This window comes from Podarcis pityusensis (assembly GCF_964106645.2).
Source record: "Podarcis pityusensis genome assembly, chromosome: 14".
NCBI classification, from domain to species: Eukaryota; Metazoa; Chordata; class Lepidosauria; order Squamata; family Lacertidae; genus Podarcis; species Podarcis pityusensis.
In genome coordinates, this window is record NC_138039.1 from 48,000,041 (window position 1) to 48,019,495 (window position 19,455).

Consider the following 19,455-nt stretch of genomic DNA (forward strand, 5'->3'; position numbering starts at 1 on the left):
CCGTCCGTCCGTCCGAGCAGGCGGGCGGGCGGGCTGGAGGCGGGGAAGAGGCTGGCCGGGCCGGGCGGCTGCCCGCCACGCCCGCCGGGTCAGGAGGAGGCTGTCAGTGGCCCGTGGCCATTGCGGGAGGGAGGCGGCGCGGGGCGTGTGAGGCGGAGAGAGGAGCGAGGCACAACTCCGCGCCGAGTGGGGCGAGTCCAAGGCGGCCGAGATGTTGCGCTACAGCTCGGGCTTGACCCTCACCACCACCACGCCGAAGAAGCCCGACGGCCCTGCTCAGAGAAAGGTGAGCGGGGACGGGGCAACGAAACAGCGCACGGCGATGAAGGAAGCTCCCCTCAGGCACAGAGAGGGAGACCCCAAAGCGGCGGCCCCGAGCGGGTCTCTGCGAGGTGTCGGAGGCAGGGGCGCAACTTACCTCAGGAACAGGAGGCGCATGCGCGAAGCGAGTTCCCTCAGGGGCGAAAAAAGGCGGGAAGGGCGTCGAGGCCAAACCTCGGGGGAAATGGGAGCCGCCTCAGCCGCTGATCCCCGCATGCCTTCCTTAGCGCTGTTTTGGGCTTGGATGCCTTGAAGGCAGGACCCCTGCCCTCGTGGGGTTGCTGCACTCCAACGCCCATCAGCCCCACCCAGTATGGCTCATGGGGTGGTGGGGTCCAGCAACATCTGGAGGGCTACAGGTTGAGGAAGGGCTGGCCAAGGTGGCTTTGTTCTGTACCCCTTACCTGCGCCAAGATGCCCTTGCTCCATAAAAGGGATAATCTTGCTTTACCCTAGAATCATAGAATGGTATGGCAAGGTAAAAGGTAAATGATCCCAGGATGGTTAAGTCCAGTCAAAGGCGACTATGGGGTGCAGCGCTCATCTCACTTTTGGGCTGAGGGAGCCGGTGTTTGTCCGCAGACAGCTTTCCGGGTAATGTGGCCAGCAGGACTAAGTCGCTTCTGGTGCAACGGGACACTGTGACGAGTGCCAGAGTGCATGGAAATACTGTTTACCTTTCCACCACAGTGGTACCTATTTATCTACTTGCACTTGTGTGCTTTTGAACTGCTAGGTTGGCAGAAGCTGGGGCAGAGCAGTGGGGAGCTCACTACCATCGTACAGATTCGAACTGTTGACTTTCCGATCGGCCGGCCCAAGAGGTTCAGTGGTTTAGACCACAGCGCCAGGGACCACAAAGGTCATCTAGTCCAACCCCCTGAAACACAGCAATATTTTGTCCAATGTGGGGCTAGAACCCACAAGTCTGAGATTAAGCGTCTCTTGCTCTACGGATTTAATTATCCTGCGTCATACTTACTTTCAAAAAAAAGAAAAGAAGTAGTAGGATGTTTTGGTCCCTCACAACAGCTTTAAGATGGAAATATGGATATTGGTGTATAATATGTTATGCCTTTTGTGGAGAAAGTGGATACAGACAAGTTTCCCCCTCTCTTTCAAGACGCACCTTGTCTCAGATGGCACAAATCAGACTCTGGCTTCTTTTTGTTTCTGGGGTTGAGCAGTGTGAGGAGCGTCTTAGGACTTCTGAGAAGCTGGCCCCAGAACTCTGCTGTTTCACATTAAACGGTCTATAGCTTGTTTTAAACTGTATTTTATATGACATGCAAAGCAGGACACTGTCACAAGGCGTGCTGATGGTCTGTGGCTCAGGTGGCTTTGAAGGGCAATTTGACAAATTCACAGAGGCCTAGGAGGAAATGCCTATTTTATTTATTTATTTATAGAAATATTTACCGTATATACCACTATGTGAAAAACCAAAACAAAGCCCAAAGTGGTTTACAGCAGTAAAACAAAACCATACAATAAAAACCACATTAAAACGTTAAAAACAGAGATCAATTAGCCATTGTGGAGAGAGGCATTCTTAACTGTTTGTGTAGGCCTGGGGGAACAGAAAAGTTTTCAGTAGGTGTTTAGAAGTTGGCACAGAAGGTGTCTGCTGAATCTCTCTTGTAGAGTGTACCACAGGATTGGGCCCGTGATACCAAAGGCTTGATTTCTCTTCTTGCCAACTGAGCCTTGACAACGATGCTCCTGCAGGTGATCTCAATGATCGAGCTGGGATATAAGGGTTCAAGTGATCCCTGAGGTAACCTGGACCTAAGTTGTTTAGGGCTTTGTAAATTAATAATAGATGGATGACCTTTTGGAGCCTCCAAACTTGAAGCAGTCTACTACGGATTACCAAATACAAGGGAGCAACAGTGGGGGAGCATTGTTGTCTTCATGCTGTGCTGGTGGGTTTCCCTGAGGCATCGGGTTGGCTGTTGTAGGAAGCAGGATGCTGGACAAGACTGCTGGATTCACCATGGTCTCATCCATCATGTCTGTTTCTGAGCATGTGCAGACTGCTCTGCCTTCTTCCGAAAGGTGTCATTTTAAAGAAATAACAATGAAAACATCAAACTCAGAATTTCGCATTCTCTCTCTACATTTATTCTGGCAAAGAAACAAAATAATAGCCATTCCTGTAAAATTCTGGCTTGTTGGCAACCTCCCCTAAAATGTAGAAGCTGTAAAATATGTGTTTGTAGAGAAAGTAATTTACTATGGTTGGCATGGGTGTATCATTGAAGAGGATTAACCTCAAAGGTCAGCATATATCTAAGGAAGTATACATGAATGCATGTGAGTTGGCTTGAGAAACCTGCTAAGTGGCTGCACTCCAGGATCTCTTGCAGCATCACTGAAGATGTTTGGATTTGAGAGTCTGATTCTGTGCTGTTTTGTTTGTGCACCTCCAAAGTGTTGCTTTGAGCAGCTGATGTGGTCAGTGGCGTAGCGTGGGTTGTCAGCACCCGGGGCAAGGCAAGTAATTTGCACCCCCTAACCTGTGGATTTGCGCCCCCTAACCCTAACCCCCAGATGTTGTGCCCGGTGCGGCCGGCCCCCCTGCACCCCCCACGCTACGCCACTGTTCGAGGCAGCGACGCTTCCACCCCCTGGAAACAGCAGAAAGGGAGAGCACTCTTGTGCCCCGGTCCTGCTTTGAGTGCTTCTCATTGACGCGTCTGCTTGGCCACTCTAGATGGGCCCTTGTGGCCTTGATCCAGTAGCCAGGTCCTTCTTCGGAAAGAGCAAGCGCCTCCTAAGCATGTGCAGAGCGCCTCCCTCTGCCCCCGCCACGTGGAGCTCAGCCTGCGCGTGGGCAGGCCCTTTGCATCACGCGCGCTTGGCAATCCCCGGCACTTCTCCTCTCCTCTCTCTCTCCCTGGAGAAATGAAGCAGTGACCCAACAAGGAGTAGCGAAGGATGGGCGTGTTTCGTCCCTGATCCGGATGAGATCAAGGCGCCGGCAACGGGAAGGAGGCGGGGGAGAAGCAGGAGCAGGCCAGCCAGGGCTGCTCCAGACCCCCCCCCCCCCGATCTCTCCCATCGCCGCTGGAGGGGTCATGGAGGCACTGAGCCCGGGAGGTGGGTAGCCAGCCAGGGCGCACCTACCCAACCTCACCGCGCCCAGGCGCGCTGCTCTCTCCAGCTTCCTCCCGGCCAGGCCAGCGGCTCCACCTCTTCCTTTGCCTCTTTGAGCCGCTTAATTCCCAGCAAGCGATTAGCAGGCTCGGATCGGATCCTGCGGCAGGCAGCGCCTCCTCCTCCTCCTCCTCCTCCCAGCTTTGCTGCTGCTGCTGCGTGGCTCTTTTCCCTCCACCGATGGCGTGCTGCGCCTTGGAGAGGTTCCCGCTTCCTCGAGGGGGGCCGGCCAAACGGAGACGACGACCCCCCACCCCAAACAAGCCTTGATTGCTTGTCCCTTCCCTCTGGACTCGCGCCCCCCCAGATGTTGCGCCCGGTGCGGCCGGCACCCCTGGCACCCCCCACGCTACGCCACTGGATGTGGTTGGGCCAACCTGGTGCCATGCAAATATTTTATTAATCTGTACTGTAGAGGATTATGTGCTGGACTTTGGTAGGGGAGACCTATGCTGGTATCCCTGTTTATTGATGAAGCTCACTGGGTGCCCTTGGGCCAGTTGTGTGCTTTCTCACTTTTACCTATCTCAGAGGATTGGTGTGAAGATAACATGTGCTCTCCATCTTAAGCCCTTTGGTGGAAGAATTGATTTAAAAAGTAATAATGAAAAGGATCTGAGTACTGTAGTTACATTTTTAGTTCCACCCTGAAAGGCATGAACCCAGTGTCACTAGTAGCCATTGACTGAAATTTCCTTTATGTAATTTTCTAAGCCCATTTTCAAGTTGTCTAAGGCTGTGAACACATGACTGCTTTCTCTGGCTCCAGTGCGCTCCCAATGCTAATGTTTGAATCTGAGTACGTATGACATTAGTCACAATGCGTAGGCTTCGTATAATTTGTTGAGAAATATTGCTGTTTGATACATTTTCCCTCAAACCAACTTCCATCTGATTTGAAAATGTAAACTCCAGTTAGGATGAGGTGTGTACATTTCAGACATCCATTGCACATGCGCAGATGACAGCACATGCACAGATTATGGCTTTACTGAATAGGAGTTTGGGGTGTGTGTGTGTGTGTGTGTGTGTGTGTGTAAGTAACAAAACAGGTAATGGTGTGTTCTGCAAGTAAAAATGCAACTTGAAATGCAGCAAGGGGGAACAACTTTGCTGCATTTTAAGGTCAAATGTAAACATAGCCTAAACCAGTGACCCATCTTGCAGTGATAAATTCCACCACACATGTCTTAATCTGCATGTCTCTTTTACTGTCTTGGTTAAAGAATTTTAGCCTTCTGAGAGAAGTTACCCAAAACACACCTGTTCAGTAAAGCAAGTGTAAAATAAATTGTTAGTTAAAAGTACTTTGACTATTGTAAATTTTCTCCAGAGTTACTCATTCCTCCATTATGCATCCATACTTCTGGATTCATATCAAGGCAACCTGGCCACAGCTGCAATCCTATTCCCCACCCCCACTCCGCCCCTGACTTAATGTGACTAGAAATGCAGAAGTGTTGGGTTCACAGCACATTTTTAAACCTCATTGGATTTAATTTGTACCTGTATACTTGAGAATGTGTGCTTATGATGTGTGCTGGGTACAACACATTTGTTTTGTTGAAGCATCAGTTTATTATTTTTAGTGTGGTCCAAAATACGTACAGTATTTTCCTGAGTCTGAAGAGAAGTTGGTTGTAAGATTGATATTAACAGAGAATGGTCAGCATAGAGGCATTAGATTTAGCTACTAAGAGCTTGGGTCCTTCACCAAGAATGTTGTTATTCATACATATTATGGGTTTTTTTAAGTGTGTACCTAAGAAGTTTGAAGTGGAAACAAGCAGGAACTAGAGGGATAAAACTTGTGTTGGCATAAAAGTGTATCATGTGTTTGCACACTCAGGAATCTAGGCTTGGTTGTAGCTCTTTGTGAAGTGTGCTTCCAGAAATAAACCCAGGTTTGCTGCTGCTTAATGAATGAAAAGGCCCGAAAGGAATGAGGTAACAAGGATGATGTTGCTGCTATCTTGGATACTGGCAATTATCACTTCGAAACATTAACTAAAACTATGTAAATTATTTCTGAAATGTTTCATAAACCAGATTAAGATCTTGACTCTTTAATGCTGTGTTAAAACACTGGTAGATCTAATGAAAGGGCTGTTAAAACAGTCATCCTCCTCTAAATAGCTTTTCCACTAATTTGATAGTGTAGGCTGCTATCATTCCAGGATGCACATTCTTTGTATGCTGTAGGGGACAGAAAACTGAGATCAGCTGATAACACTTGCTATTACAAAGCCATTATTATGTTTTGGAACACTTGCTATCTCTATTCATGTAGCAAAGCAACACTCATAGGTTCAATTTTAATAAAAATAGTGGAATGTTAACACGTCTCATGCAGTAACACAATGTCAAGCAAAATTTGATCCCAAGAAGCCTACTGGGGCAAGAAAACTCAGACCTAGGGGCCAAATGTGGCCCTTCAGGCCTTCCAATCCGGCTCTTGCAATTCTTTCTCCTCTACATTATCTCTTTATTCACAGCCCCTCTCTCCAGTCCACACCACTCAATGGCCCTACTTTGCGCTGCCCTATAATGTCTTTGCCTGGAATATGTCCTTGAACTCTCAAAATGTCTCTTGCTTATTTGGATGGAGGACAGAGTGAGCTTTGTGAATGTATGTGGAAACTACCTTACAGTACAATGGTAAAATTTCCATTCATTGCTCTTCCCGCTTTTGCTTCTGGTCTCACCCACCACTGGCATGTTGCCCCTGGGAGGCTGTCTAGAAGGGAATTTAGCTGTCAGTATGAAAAAGTTCCTTCACCCCTATCTTAACGTGTTATTTTATGCCATCTGTAAATATTACAGCAGGGGTCAGCAAACTTTTTCAGCAGGGGGCCGGTCCACTCTCCCTCAGACCTTGCGGGGGGGGGACAGACTATATTTTGAAAAAAATATATGAACGAATTCCTATGCCCCACAAATAACCCAGAGATACATTTTAAATAAAAGGACACATTCTACTCATGTAAAAACACGCTGATTCCCGGACCATCCGCGGGCTGGATTTAGAAGGCGATTGGGCTGGATCTGGGCCCCGGGCCTTAGTTTGCCTACCCATGTGTTACAGTATCACAATACGTGTTCTCAGTTTATTTTATTGTGTCTTGAAAAAATATACTGAAAACCATTTCAAAATGTTTGCTCACCAAAATGAAAGCAGTGAGAAACAAAGTTTTTCAGAGGAGTAAGGCTCTTCCTTCCAGCACTGCTGTGTGATTTTTAATGTATTTTCTCTGGTATACTGTTATTAACTTTCCCCCCACCTAGTTCAGTCTCTATTTATAAAAGATGAAAGACTCATCATTACCAACAATGGAGGAATGGTTATTAAAATTATCAGACTTAGCTGAGATAGCAAAATTGACATGTTTAATAAGAAAAAAGTCATTGTTAACATTTACTGAAGACTGGAAGCCTCTCATAGACTTTTTGCGTGAAAAAGAAATAATGACATTTGGGTTTAAAGGCTGCAGTTTATAGAAAGTATTTTTCTCTTTCTCTGTTTTAATCCTTCTATCTCTCTTTCTCTCTTCTTTTTTCCTTTTCTTTTCATCTTTTCCTCTTCTTTTCCTCTGGGTCTATGTTTTTATTTTACTTAGATTAACTTTTTAGTTTGAATAAAAGGGTATTTGATAATTATCTTTGTATCACTCTTTATAAAATCTAATAAAATTTATTCAATTTTAAAAATAAATTTGCAAATACCTGTTGTCCATGAGAATATTGTTATAGTAATAATTCCATTTGCCATGGAATGAGTTTGACTTATGGAGAAAACTGTTGCTTGTAGATAGCCCTGCTTTTGACCCTTGTCTTTCAACAGTATTTAATAATTTCTGTTATAAAAACGTCTGTTTTTCTTGTTCCCTGAAGTAAACAAGCTATCCCTTAGAAAGTTACTTTTCATTCTTTTCACAAAGACAGTAATGTTTTTAATATACTGAAAGAAGAGCTTTGTCTTTCTTCTAGGCAAACGTGTGTCGGCTACGCTTGACCCTGCCCCCTGAAGAAAACTCGCTTTCTCAGGAAATTAAAAATAAGACTGAAAGGACAAAAAAGGTAAGTTAACAAAATTTTGCTGATGTTTGCTTCACCCCTGTAAATATTAATCCATCTTAAAAAAAAAATCAGATGAGTCTATTGGTATGCACTGAAAAAAGTTCTAGAAATCTGCACTACACATCACAGATTTTGCAAATGGAGTAAATTTTGGTGGTTTACAAAATTACCAACTGTTTTATTGGAAGGCATCTCCCCCCCCCCCCCCGTTTCCTTTTTGGGAAAAAACTAAGACCAAAGTGCATATCCATATTACTGTATTTTTTGCCCCATAGGACGCACCTAGTTTTTTGGGGGGGAAATAAAGAAAAAAAAGTTTATTTCCCCCCCAGGTGCGGGGCTGGGGCGGGGGAAGCCCGAGCTTCCCCCGACCCCAGCCCCCAGAACAGGCTGCTATCCGCTAGCTGTGGGAGAGCCGCGTGACTTCGCTCGGCTCTCCCACGGCTAGCGGAGCGCTGCGCGAAGCCCGAAGCTTGGGGCATGCTGAGCACAGCGCGTCCCAAGCTTCTGGGTGCCGGCAAGGTCTCCGCTAGCCGTGGGAGAGCTGCGTCTCCCACGGCTAGCGGATAGCTTCCTGAAGCCTGGAGAGCGAGAGGGGTTGGTGCGCACCGACCCCCCTCGCTCTCCAGGCTTCAGCGAAAGCCTGCATTCGCCCCATAGGACGCACACACATTTCCCCTTCATTTTTGGAGGGGAAAAAGTGCGTCCTATAGGGCGAAAAATACGGTCCATTGTTCACGCTTTTTAAAAAGCATGCATAAGCTGGCCAACTTTATTCTGAAGGAAAAGCAAGCAGAGCTGCAGCAGGACATGGGAACTAGGTGGTTATGCCAACGGAAACAGTGGGTTTTAAGGAGGAATGTGAAGTAAGTAAGAGGTATCTCTCTTACTTACACCTGTGTAATGGGAGCAATTCTAGGCATATGAAAGAGCAAGGGAGCGAGGGTAGTTGATTTTAAGACCTAGGATTCAGAACTGTTATGGCTGTCTTAATAGAGGGATTTGAGTCACCGCCAGTTCAAATGTGGTTAAATCATGAATCTACTAGTGACCTTAGGGAGCTGTTGTTCTCTCCGCACCAGTCCCTGATTAGTAATGTGGGGATAATAATTCTATACTATAGGACTGTTGTAAATATTACAGAATGTTAATATGTTACATGAGCGTGAAGTATTATTATTTACACTGATAAATAGTAATACATAAATACAACAATCCCAAAACATTCTACAGCAAAATATAAAATCATCATTATAAACAATATTCTGATAAAAGCCATCTACTTAACTGCTCAGAAAAGCCAATCTGTGCCCCCAGCTCAGTCAGCAATTTTTAAATTCCCTCCCGTATCTGTGCTGTCTCTAAACATTAATTAAAAGCTGTGAATTCCACGATTCCTCTTCAGATGTGGCTGCAGTGCTGTGTTGTCAGACAAGTGCTGTGCTACACCTTGTGTTGGTGATGCTGTTGGCCGGTTGACAGCTGTAAATCCTCAGAGTTTTCAGTTAGGGCCCTGACCAGTGTTAGTACTGTAGCATAAATTTTCAGTCAGCATCTTCTGACTTTTTGGGCACAACTAATTGCAACTCAGAAAATATGTAATTAGGATCTTGGTAATTAGGATTTCCTGTGGGAGCCCCGATTGGATCTGGGGGAGGTTTTTGGTTCCTACCCCTACTTTTATTCCTTGTGGTGCTTTCCTGGTTTAAATCCTCTCCATCTGTCCTTTGCCCCATGGGAAGAAACATGCAGGTGTCCATATGCACCTCTGTGCATTTCCCTACAATGAAAAAAATAGTAGCTGGAGGGGTGTAATTGAAACTGGGGTGCTTGAAGGAAAGAGTTAATCCTACACTCATAGATCCGGTGTGGGAACTTGCGTATAAGAACTTTTATATGCAGAAATGGGTATGGTGCTGAATGTGCAAGGCACAGGTGACACTCTTCTCTCCCTGCCCCCATGGCCTTCATTGCAAAGTGAGGCTCACAAAGAGGTGAAGCAACGTCAAAAGCTTAGTAATAGCTCTATTATCATCACACCCACAATTTCACGAGGCCATATGGAAATAGCTGTGCTCCATAAATGCCAAGGTAGGTTTTGAAATGGGGCTGGGCTTCATTCTTTTGAGGCACAGTGTCAGGCTGGTGGTTCAGTGGCACCAACTGGATGACCCTGCCAAACAACTGTTGTAAGCTGATCAGCACATTTTATTTAACCATTACATGCCTCATTGTCTTTATGACTAAATGTGTTTTGTGAGATGCCAGAGTTGTCTGTGATGGAAGACAGCCTTGCAAATAAGTTCACAGAAACTGCTAGCTCAGATAAAACAATGACTAGCTTGTCTGTCCATGTAAATGTGTTACAACAACAGCCAGAACAAAAAAGAACCAGCTTTCTTTCTCTATGCTTGTCACCAATTCTTATTTGCCATGGGCAAGAAGTTACTAAAAAGCCACACCGGCCAAGCTAAATGTGATGAGGCAGCAACATTGTTATCCACTAGTCTGTCCTGTGAACATATGAAGGGTTTATGTGTCGTTTGCTTTTAACATGAAATTGAATGTGTGGGAGGTAGAGCCATAGCTGGTGGAGGGGGGGCTAGCCATATTTTTTGCCCCAGGTGAAGCCTCGATAGCGGCGTCATTGAGGCTCCGAGCCTGTATCTATGTGTATGCAAGTGTGTGTGGTGTGTGTGTGTGTGTTTGTGCACGCGCGCCAAGCTAGATCTTTGACCTGGGTGAAACTTGCCCCCGCCCTTGTCTTACCTTTTTGTGCTCAGTTGCATCTAGGAATATTCTCACTGGTCTTCTCCCCAATATTTGGATGTGTCTTTATATTTTATATATGTTGTGAGGCACTTTGTAGAGCATGGTTCTTTAAAAAATGAATTGAAAATCTTGTTAATTAATAACCCATTTCTGGGGATGCTGCTAAGCTGGAAGAACATCTGTGATTTTTAATAAAGGGTGGTTTAAATATAAAATGAATAAGATTGCTTTGAGTAGCAGAGTGCTAAGGAAGGAAAGGGGGAAGGTTTTGTTCCATTTCATGGGTTGGGGACGGGACAGGACACTAATTTCTGTTTCTGGGAGAAAAGCAATAGAGAGGTAACAAAAAGGGCAGAGAAAGATGGCATTTTTTTTATGTATGCTTAGTGTGACATTGCTAAGGAAAGTGCATTGGCAGTTACCAGCGCATAAAAATATATACCTTTGCTCTGCTTAATATCTGCTCTGGAAGGATTTAGTTTTTTAATAAGGCAAGGCTGGGAAGCTTCCTCTAAAACCTGTTTCAGTTATTGCCAAGTACATGTTCACAAATGTTCTAAAGCTTATATGCCTCATTTTGAACAGTATTTTTCAAAGCTTGTGGCTTGAAAGCTAACCCTCTTCCATTGATTAGCTTTTTGTATGTCAGTGATTGTAAGCATAGAACAAGGCTTTTGCGTATTTTTCCAAGCTGCAGCTCAGCTGCCTTTATATTTGTAGGTATCTGAAAACTCTGTTTGTGATGTGGCATTGTGTCTATAAGAGTGATAAAGAAAAATGTTAACTTTGGATGTGGATCTTCCTTTCTTGCTTCTTTGGCTCCGGGCCAGCATGATTTTTAAAATGTAGATGTAAGCTAACAGGCATGGTTGGAAAGCTTTCACAATGGCCCTTATGGACTACTGGCTGTATTTGCATATAAACCATGGTTTCTTTTAGCCATGGTTTATTCAATAACCTATAAGTCGTCTCATAGGCAAACTGGTTTGTTTCAACAACAAGAACAACAACAACAACAACAACAATACCCCATTCATCTGGCTAGGTTTCCCCAGCCATTCTGGGCGGCTTAGAGCAAATCTAAAAACATAAAACATCAAGTGTTAAAAACCTCCTGAAACAGGGCTACCTTCAGATGTCTTCTAAAAGTTGTTTAATTCTTTATCTCCTTGACATCTGAAGGGAGCTTGACAGTTCCACAGGGAGGGCGCCACTACCAAGAAGGCCATCTGCCTGGTTTTCCAGCTACTGATGTCTCATGCTTTTGTAACTTGGTGAGTGTCTGAGATGAGGTGGACAAACAAGCCATGGTTAAGGAATGCTGTTGGGTTCGGAAACAAACCACATTTTGTTAATGTTAAAACTAACCACATTTTGGCTTAACAAACCATGGGTTAGCATTATGTGTGAACCAGGAGACTGTCAAACATTTAGCAGTCAGGGCAGCAGTAAAAGTCCTCTGAGGGATCAGTAACTAGTTTAAAATATACAAAAGGGGAAAGGATCAGTGTTGGCCCATTGGAAAAATTCGCAAATCCACATTTGGGCAATACCTTTATTAAATCAATCAAAACGTTACAGAAAAGTTTGCAAGTTTCAAGTTTTCCAGAACTCTTAATCAGCCTAGATGGTAAACAAAATGTGGGGAGGGGAGAGAAGAGAAGAAATGGCAGATGTTGCAAGAACAGGAAGTGCAGGATAGGAATAAACAGGCACATTTCACAATGGAGGGAAGTAAACAGCAGAGTTCCCATGGGATCTTTGTGCTAAGGCCAGTGCTATTCAACTTAGAAATGATCTAAAGTCAGGATTGTAGTGAGGTAGCCATTGTGCTGGGCTGAATATCTTCAGTTTTCACCAACTTCTTTGGAAAGAGAAGGGACCTGTAGTACAATCTTATACATGTCTACTCAATAGTAAGTCCTATTGGGCAGAATCCAAGTAGATAAATCTGGTAGCACATTGATTTTCTTGCACAATGGCACTTCCCCTTCCTCTCCTCTTCATGTTTCCCCTACCTCTCCAGATCCCCTCCGGAGGGTTGGAATAACCCCCAGAACAGATATAGGGGCTATGGGGAGAGGAGGGGAAACTGAAGTTTCCTTTGCATAACCAAATGTCATTGTGCAAGCAATGGGTACCCCGCAAAGGGGTACTACCTTTGAGTTCAATGACTTACTCCAAGGTTATTGCCTATAAGGATTGCAGCTTTAAGGAGGATAAATGACAGTCTACTGAACTTTTGCAAAACCTAGGGTTTCGACATGGAAAAGTATGATTTCTAAGGTGCGCTGTGCAAGAAATATGTCTGTGTTTGATTTAGCACACACATCCTTGGAAGTTATTTCCTGACAGATTTCCCCCTGTTTGTTACTCCCTGTCATTGTTCAAAACTCCCATTGTTCTAGTTGCATTTTGCAACAGGGAATTTCATTAGCGTGAGCAGTTTCTGAGCTCTGAGTGCAGTACTGCGCCTAAGATTTCAGATTAAAACTGCAGAGTGGAAGGAGCTTCCTTTAGCCAATCAGAAGCCGTGCTTTGGTTTCCAAACGTTTTGGAAGTTGAACGGACTTCCAGAAGGGATTCTGTTCGACTTCCGAGGTACGACTGTAGAAGGTGAAAACTCTTCATGACAGTAAAGTGATACCTTGGTTTAGGAACAGCTTAGTTTATGAACAACTTGGATTAAGAACGCTGCAAACCCGGAAGTAGGTGTTTTGGTTTGTGAACTTTGCCTTGGAATAAGAACATGTTTTGCTTCCTGTTGAGTGTGTTCCATTTGTAAATTGAGTCCCCCGCTGCTATGGGAAAGCACACCTTGGTTTAAGAATGCTTTGGTTTAAGAACGGATTAAGTTCATAAACCAAGGTAAAGGGACCTCTGACCATTAGGTCCAATTGTGGCTGACTCTGGGGTTGCGGTGCTCATCTCGCTTTTTTGGCCGAGGGAGCCGGCGTACAGCTTCCGGGTCATGTGGCCAGCATGACTAAACTGCTTCTGGCGAACCAGAGCAGCGCATGGAAACGCCGTTTACCTTCCCGCCGGAGCGGTACCTATTTATCTACTTGCACTTTGACGTGCTTTCGAACTGCTAGGTTGGCAGGAGCAGGGACCGAGCAATGAGAGCTCACCCCATCATGGGGATTCGAACCGCCGACCTTCTGATTGGCAAGTCCTAGGCTCTGTGGTTTAACCCACAACGCCACCCGTGTCCCTTTAAACCAACGTACCACTGTACTAATATAAAGCATCCCCCCCCCCCCATTTTGTGCACGTGGGGAGAATGCGATACTTAGAATTCTGCCAGAACTTCTTGTTCTGTGTGCAGTCTTCAAGTCCTTGGAAGAGTACATACTTCTAAAACAGTTGTTCCCAGTTCAAACTACTTTGCTCTTTGGTATTTCACAGAAATAATTCTTGAATGTTTCAATGTGAATAATGAGGGTAGGGGAGTGGCTGATACCAAAGCAACAAAGGAAATATTTAACCCAGGAAATGAAAAACTGTTTTTCAGTGTGGCGACACACCCATTTCAAATTGCATATGCTTGCTCCCCCTCCTTTCAAAACAAAACAATGTATTTTTATTGATGAGTCAGAATTCTGAGGCAGTCTGGTCATACACATGTATTACAACGTGACTTTATGTAATTATTTGACACTTTAGGCTATATACTTAAATTGGTTTTAAAATGCCTCTGTGGATGTGAACCATTTAGCGCAAGGGCTGCAAGAAGTTACTGGTTATTTAGATAGATGATCAGTACCAAGCTTAATTGACCTTTGTAGTCGCCATCTCTATTTTCCATGGGATTTTTGGAACCCTAAAAATAGAATTCTAAAAGCACTTACTTGAAAATATACATATAACTATTCTTAATTGAGTTCACAATGGTGAAGGAAAGCATCCAGTATTTGGGAATTGTTAGCTGCTCCAGATTTGTTAAAATATTTTGAAATTCAGAGTGACTGTAACACAAGTCTGTTTATTTTTATATAGCAACTCTACCAGGTTCCCAATGGATTGTCTGCAGGGAACTTATCACACGGTGTGGTGTATGGTGTGGTGCGTAGATCTGATGATAATCATAACAAAGAAATGGTGGTTTATGGATGGTCAACTCAACAGCTGAAAGAAGAAATGAAATATATAAGAGATGTGAGTTGAATTTTCTGTACAGGATGCTGTTCATTAAAAATAAAAATAGGATTCTGCTGTATTGGATTTAGTTGGTTATCACTAGTGCTTTTTTCTAAAAAAATGTTTAGGGGTACTCTCATTTTCCTACTTATATTGAAATACTGCCCCTCAATGAGACCAAACTTAGATTCACAAAATGTTTAGGGGTATGCATCTCCCCTGCATCCCCCCAGGAAAAAAGCACTGGCTATCACTATAAATAGATCAATATGTTTGGGCTGTGGAAATGATAATCTACACAGAATTGGAAGCAAGATTCAATATTTTGATTTATATATTTTATTTTATTTTCTTAGGTAAGATTAACATTGGAAAAAGTAAGAAAGAAAATGTATGGCGAATATGATGAAATGAAACGCAAAATCCAAGAGCTTACAAATGAACTGGCAGTAAGTACTCATGTACTTTAAAGATGGCAAAAGTGATAAGCTTAATAATTACTGAATTCTCAGTACGTTGATACTGTTTAGGGTGGAATGAATAAGAGTATTTTATTCCCATCAAAATTGGATACAACATTGGTCTGATGCTCAAAGATGGTTACGTTTATAAAACATGAATAAGTCAGAAGCAAGGACTACTTCCACAACCAGTGTGTCTCTGCCTAATGTAGCTACTGTTCCTTCACTCTTTTTAGCTTAGCGTGGAAATACAGGCTATAGGGTGCTTTCATGCTTCCATTTTCTTTGTCCTCCCTGGTTAATCCACCCTTTAAAATCTGTCTGTGTTTCTCTGGTTCTCTGTCCTGCATATGTCTCCAAAGTACACCCTGCTGGCCTAGCTGCCACTAGTTAGTAAGCTTTTTGTGGAATAATTCACATATTTATGGAGGAGTGCCTCCAGTCCATGCACATTTCATCTAGACATGGCTCTCATTGGATGTAGGCAAGTCTAGATCTTTCATCTTACTTGGCATTGTTTGTATTACTGTGGGGTTTTCTGGTAGTGTGTTTTTGTGATCAAAATTACGCATGCTGGTCAGTGTGCTGTATCCCTCTCTCAGATTTTGCTGCTGTATGCAATATCCTCCCTTCTGTTTCAGTGATGCAGATCTCTACATTCACTCTTGTCTTGGATTTGTCGTTTTTTCCCTTCAAAGCATTAAGCACAGGCCACCAGGATTCCTTATATAGTCTCTCTCTATACATTTATGCTAGTATATATCTGGCTGCAATGTCAGTATAGTGCCATTTTGTATTTTGCCCTGAAGATATTCTGGGTCAGGTGCTTAATGCACCTTGTGATCAATATTTTAACATCTGTAAATTGTGGGGCATTTTTACAGGAATATTATAAAAATAGATATTTGGGCCACAATACAGAGAGCAGTATTAAGTGCAAATATTGTTTGAATGTGACCTCTAGGACAGCCACACACTAATGAATTATTACACATCATTTCTGAAGCTTTCAAGTTTCCAGTGTCTTTTGCCATACAACATGGGATACTGCTCTGCAGGAACCACGAAGTCAAAGATGATTCATGCCTTTGGCGCTTCTTTTGAGGAAGGTGCATTGGGACAGCTTTAGTGGACTCTTAACGGCAGCCAGGACATATTTCATTGCCAAGCACAGAACACAACTTTACTTGCCCTTGCAAAAGTGTGAACTGTGACAAGTAATGATGGAGCACATGTATTTCCATAGATGCCTGTAAAACACATTGTATAAACAGGTAACCTTAATACAAAACAACTGGTAAGCTTGCAGTTCCTGCTATCTTAAGTTAAGGGGAAAATCTTGCTTATATTTCTCCAGGTATCAAGTGCTCAACAAGAATCATTGGACAATCACATAGAAGTGCACTCTGCAGCTCTGAATAGCTTCAGTGAAATGAATAACTCGTTGACCTCAGCCTCAATTGAGTTGCAGGTAAATTGCTGATAGTATGGTCACCATAGATACATGATTATGTTGGCAAACATCACTGCTCTTGCGTCAGTTGTATAAAGCATCGGTAGGCCAAAATGACAATTAGTTAAACATTTAGAGCTAGGACTCTGTTCGTTTAAATATCCAGTGGTAGAAAAGCATTGTGAATTAAAGCACATAACTTACATTTTAGAGTTAAGTGCTTACGTCATTTTCTGCAAGATAAATTAATATAAAATGCAGTGGGCCCACAACTTAAGTTTGCTTTACTTATGCTACTGCAACCTTATGTGTGGGTGTGAGGGTGGGGGATAAATAAATAAATGAAGAGCAGGGGAAACTCGATGTTCGCTGCTATCCATTTATTTATTTCTCCACCCACTTGCACACCCAATGGCTTTTCCTTGCTTACAGGGATCTGAGAAGCTTGCAGGAGGGTCCTGGGAAGCTGTCAAAGCCCATGTGCCTCCTTCCTAGAGCCTGATGAGCAGCTTTCCACCTCATTTATCAGGCTTTGGTAAGGAGGCGTGAGGGCTTTGGGAACCTCCCTCGCACCTCTGAGCCTGGGCTGTTTGAGGACTTTGGGAGTGTCCCAGAGTGCTCTGGAAGCTTTTCCAGAGCCCAGTAAGCAGTCCTCTGCCTCCCAGGGAGGCAGTTTAAGGGGTTCCTGACTTTGTACAATATTGCCTTTGCATGTTGACCCCGGGAGCTTAACCCTCGTGTAAGTGGTGAGCCCACTGTATTAAAGTATTGTGTTGTAATGTATTGTATTGTGTTGTAATGTGTTGTGTTTTGGTCTTAAAGCCAGCATTTCATGCTTGGTAGTCTGTTATTTCACAGTAATCTATAATGCTTCTTGGTTTATTTTTGGATGGATTTGCACCAGAAGATTCTCCTCTCCTCATCACCATTCCCTATTCACTAGTAATCCTAGGGCAGGGGTGGAGAAAGTTTATTGGATTCCCCCACTTTCTGTGGGCAAAGTTTGACAAGTGGATAGGGACCACATACCTTTCAATCTCCTGATATCAAAATGACATCAGAGAACCCTTTTTGTTGAGAGGGTTTGAAACCAAACCATGTGGGCAAATGCACAGCATTCAAAGCCCCTATCAAAGCACTCTGCAAGTCTTGAGGAGTGCTTTGTAAGGAGTGTTCCAAACTGGTGGGTAGGGCTAGGGGATTTATCAATACATCACACAAAACCAGTTTGAAGTCTTTATTGTGGTAACAATTTTGGAATTTCTGACCCAGCAAAAAATTGTGAATGCCAGCACCATGCGTTTCGCTCCTGGGCGTCACCAGTGTTTTGCTGAAGGTCCCTCCCAAGATGCTTGAGTGGGTCTGGGGGTGGCAGCTGTGCCTGCGCCCACCTCTTGCGTGTGCTCACTCACTCACTCACCTGCCTGCCCGCAGTGGCAAGAGCACATGGAAAGCAGCAGTGGCTTCTCTTCCTTGCTTCTGAAGCTGTGTGCTTGGTACGTGCTGGCGGCTGTGATTGCTGTGATTGCTGCACCTTAGCACTAAGGCAGAATGGAGCCGCCTCTGGCTCCTTGCATGGCACAAGCCAATGCTCTGGAGGGTGACTCCCAGTAGCTGCCGCTTGTCCGGCAGCAGGCAACCATCAATATGAGCCAGAGCTGGCGGCAGGTCCGGACCAGCTTTGGGAAGAGGCTGTGCCGCCAATGGCCTCGGTTTCAGGGAGGCTGGTGCCCCAGGAGGCCAGCAGTGCCCTGTGGCTACTCGACATGTATGGCACCTTGCAGCACCCTGACAGTTACACTCTGCCTGCCTAACCTTGCCATGAAGTGGCAGAACCTGTGAACAGTGTCACTGATCACCTGTGTGGCTGCCTACGAAGGGCTGCCTACTGAGTTAGTTCAAACCGCTTTGAAGTTCACATCCAGGAATTAACGCTGGCTGCTTGCTTTTCCCTTCCCTGCCTTATCTCCTCATTCTTCCTTCTTTCTAGACATCATGATATATCACTACATCATGATGTTTAGCTGGCGATATCTTATGAGGTTGAAAACCAGATATCACCCAGCCCTGCTGGTGTATGGTGCTTGCAAACACCTTTAGGCTGAGCCAGGGCTTCACTTGCTTCAAACCTGACGTCATATATGACATCAAACCTAGGTCAGAGGGGTATGGCTTGGCCAAAATGGTTTTGCTGGCCAAGTGGAGAGGCTGAAGGTTCTCCACCCATGCTCTCAGAAATCTTACATAGAACTGGGTCCTACAAATAATCTGTTGTATTTGTGGGTCTCTTGTACAGCACAAACTTGGTAAGGCTGATCTTAAAGTTTGTTCAATAGGTCTGGTCCTTGCATCCCTCTCAAAGGAGTAACGGGGGGTGGGGAGGAAATGCTGGGAGAAAAAAACAGGAAGCTTTTTTTTCAAGTTTCCCCAGTTTTTCAAGCAACTGAATTAATTTTGTATTTTTAAAAATATTTTCACAGAAAACTTTAGTTGATGTTACTTTGGAGAATACAGTTATACGAGACCAAATAAAAAATCTGAAACAAACACATGAACAGTCTATGGAAAAACTGAAGGAAAAGCAGAAACAGCTGGAAACTGCCAGAGTTGAAAACGAGCTGCTCAAACTCAAGGTAAGCTGAGGCAATACAGTGCATGGGTGGTGGAGGATCCTACTGCTGATGACGCCTGGAAAAGGAAATTGCAGTGCCTCACAGCATGAGGAACGTGATAATCTTTTCAAAACAGTGACTGGTTGGAAAGGCAGTATCTGTGGAATGTTATATCATTACTCATTTATTGACACAGAATTCAGGATGTGTTTACCTCAAAACTTGTCCATTCTCCTGCCCCTTGTTTTTGTTGGTAGTGTTCATGAATTTTAGTTGCAACTCTGTTTTCTATTATGATGGGGAACAGTTGTGTAGGCTGCGAAAGCGGAGAGTGAAAGCCTAGTATATATAGTCTTGGTATTTGTAAGCTGGTCTGGGAGCCTTTTTTCTGCCGAAAAGTAAGATAAAATGTAATATATATATGGTGCCAGTCCCATTGAAGTGACCAGGAGCTGTGTTC

The 19,455-nt window shown here is 44.2% G+C and overlaps 1 protein-coding gene across 1 annotated transcript in view; it reads left to right on the top strand.

Annotated features, from left to right (window-relative positions):
• LOC308462459 (uncharacterized protein) overlaps window positions 1-19,455 on the top strand; it is a 64,589-nt gene continuing 45,134 nt past the window's right edge. The window contains exons 1-6 of the mRNA XM_080980114.1: window positions 1-286; window positions 7,468-7,557; window positions 14,329-14,487; window positions 14,826-14,918; window positions 16,288-16,401; window positions 18,864-19,016. Coding sequence (XP_080836240.1) covers window positions 212-286; window positions 7,468-7,557; window positions 14,329-14,487; window positions 14,826-14,918; window positions 16,288-16,401; window positions 18,864-19,016 — 684 coding nt within the window. The 5' untranslated portion in view covers window positions 1-211. The remainder of the gene's footprint in view (window positions 287-7,467; window positions 7,558-14,328; window positions 14,488-14,825; window positions 14,919-16,287; window positions 16,402-18,863; window positions 19,017-19,455) is intronic.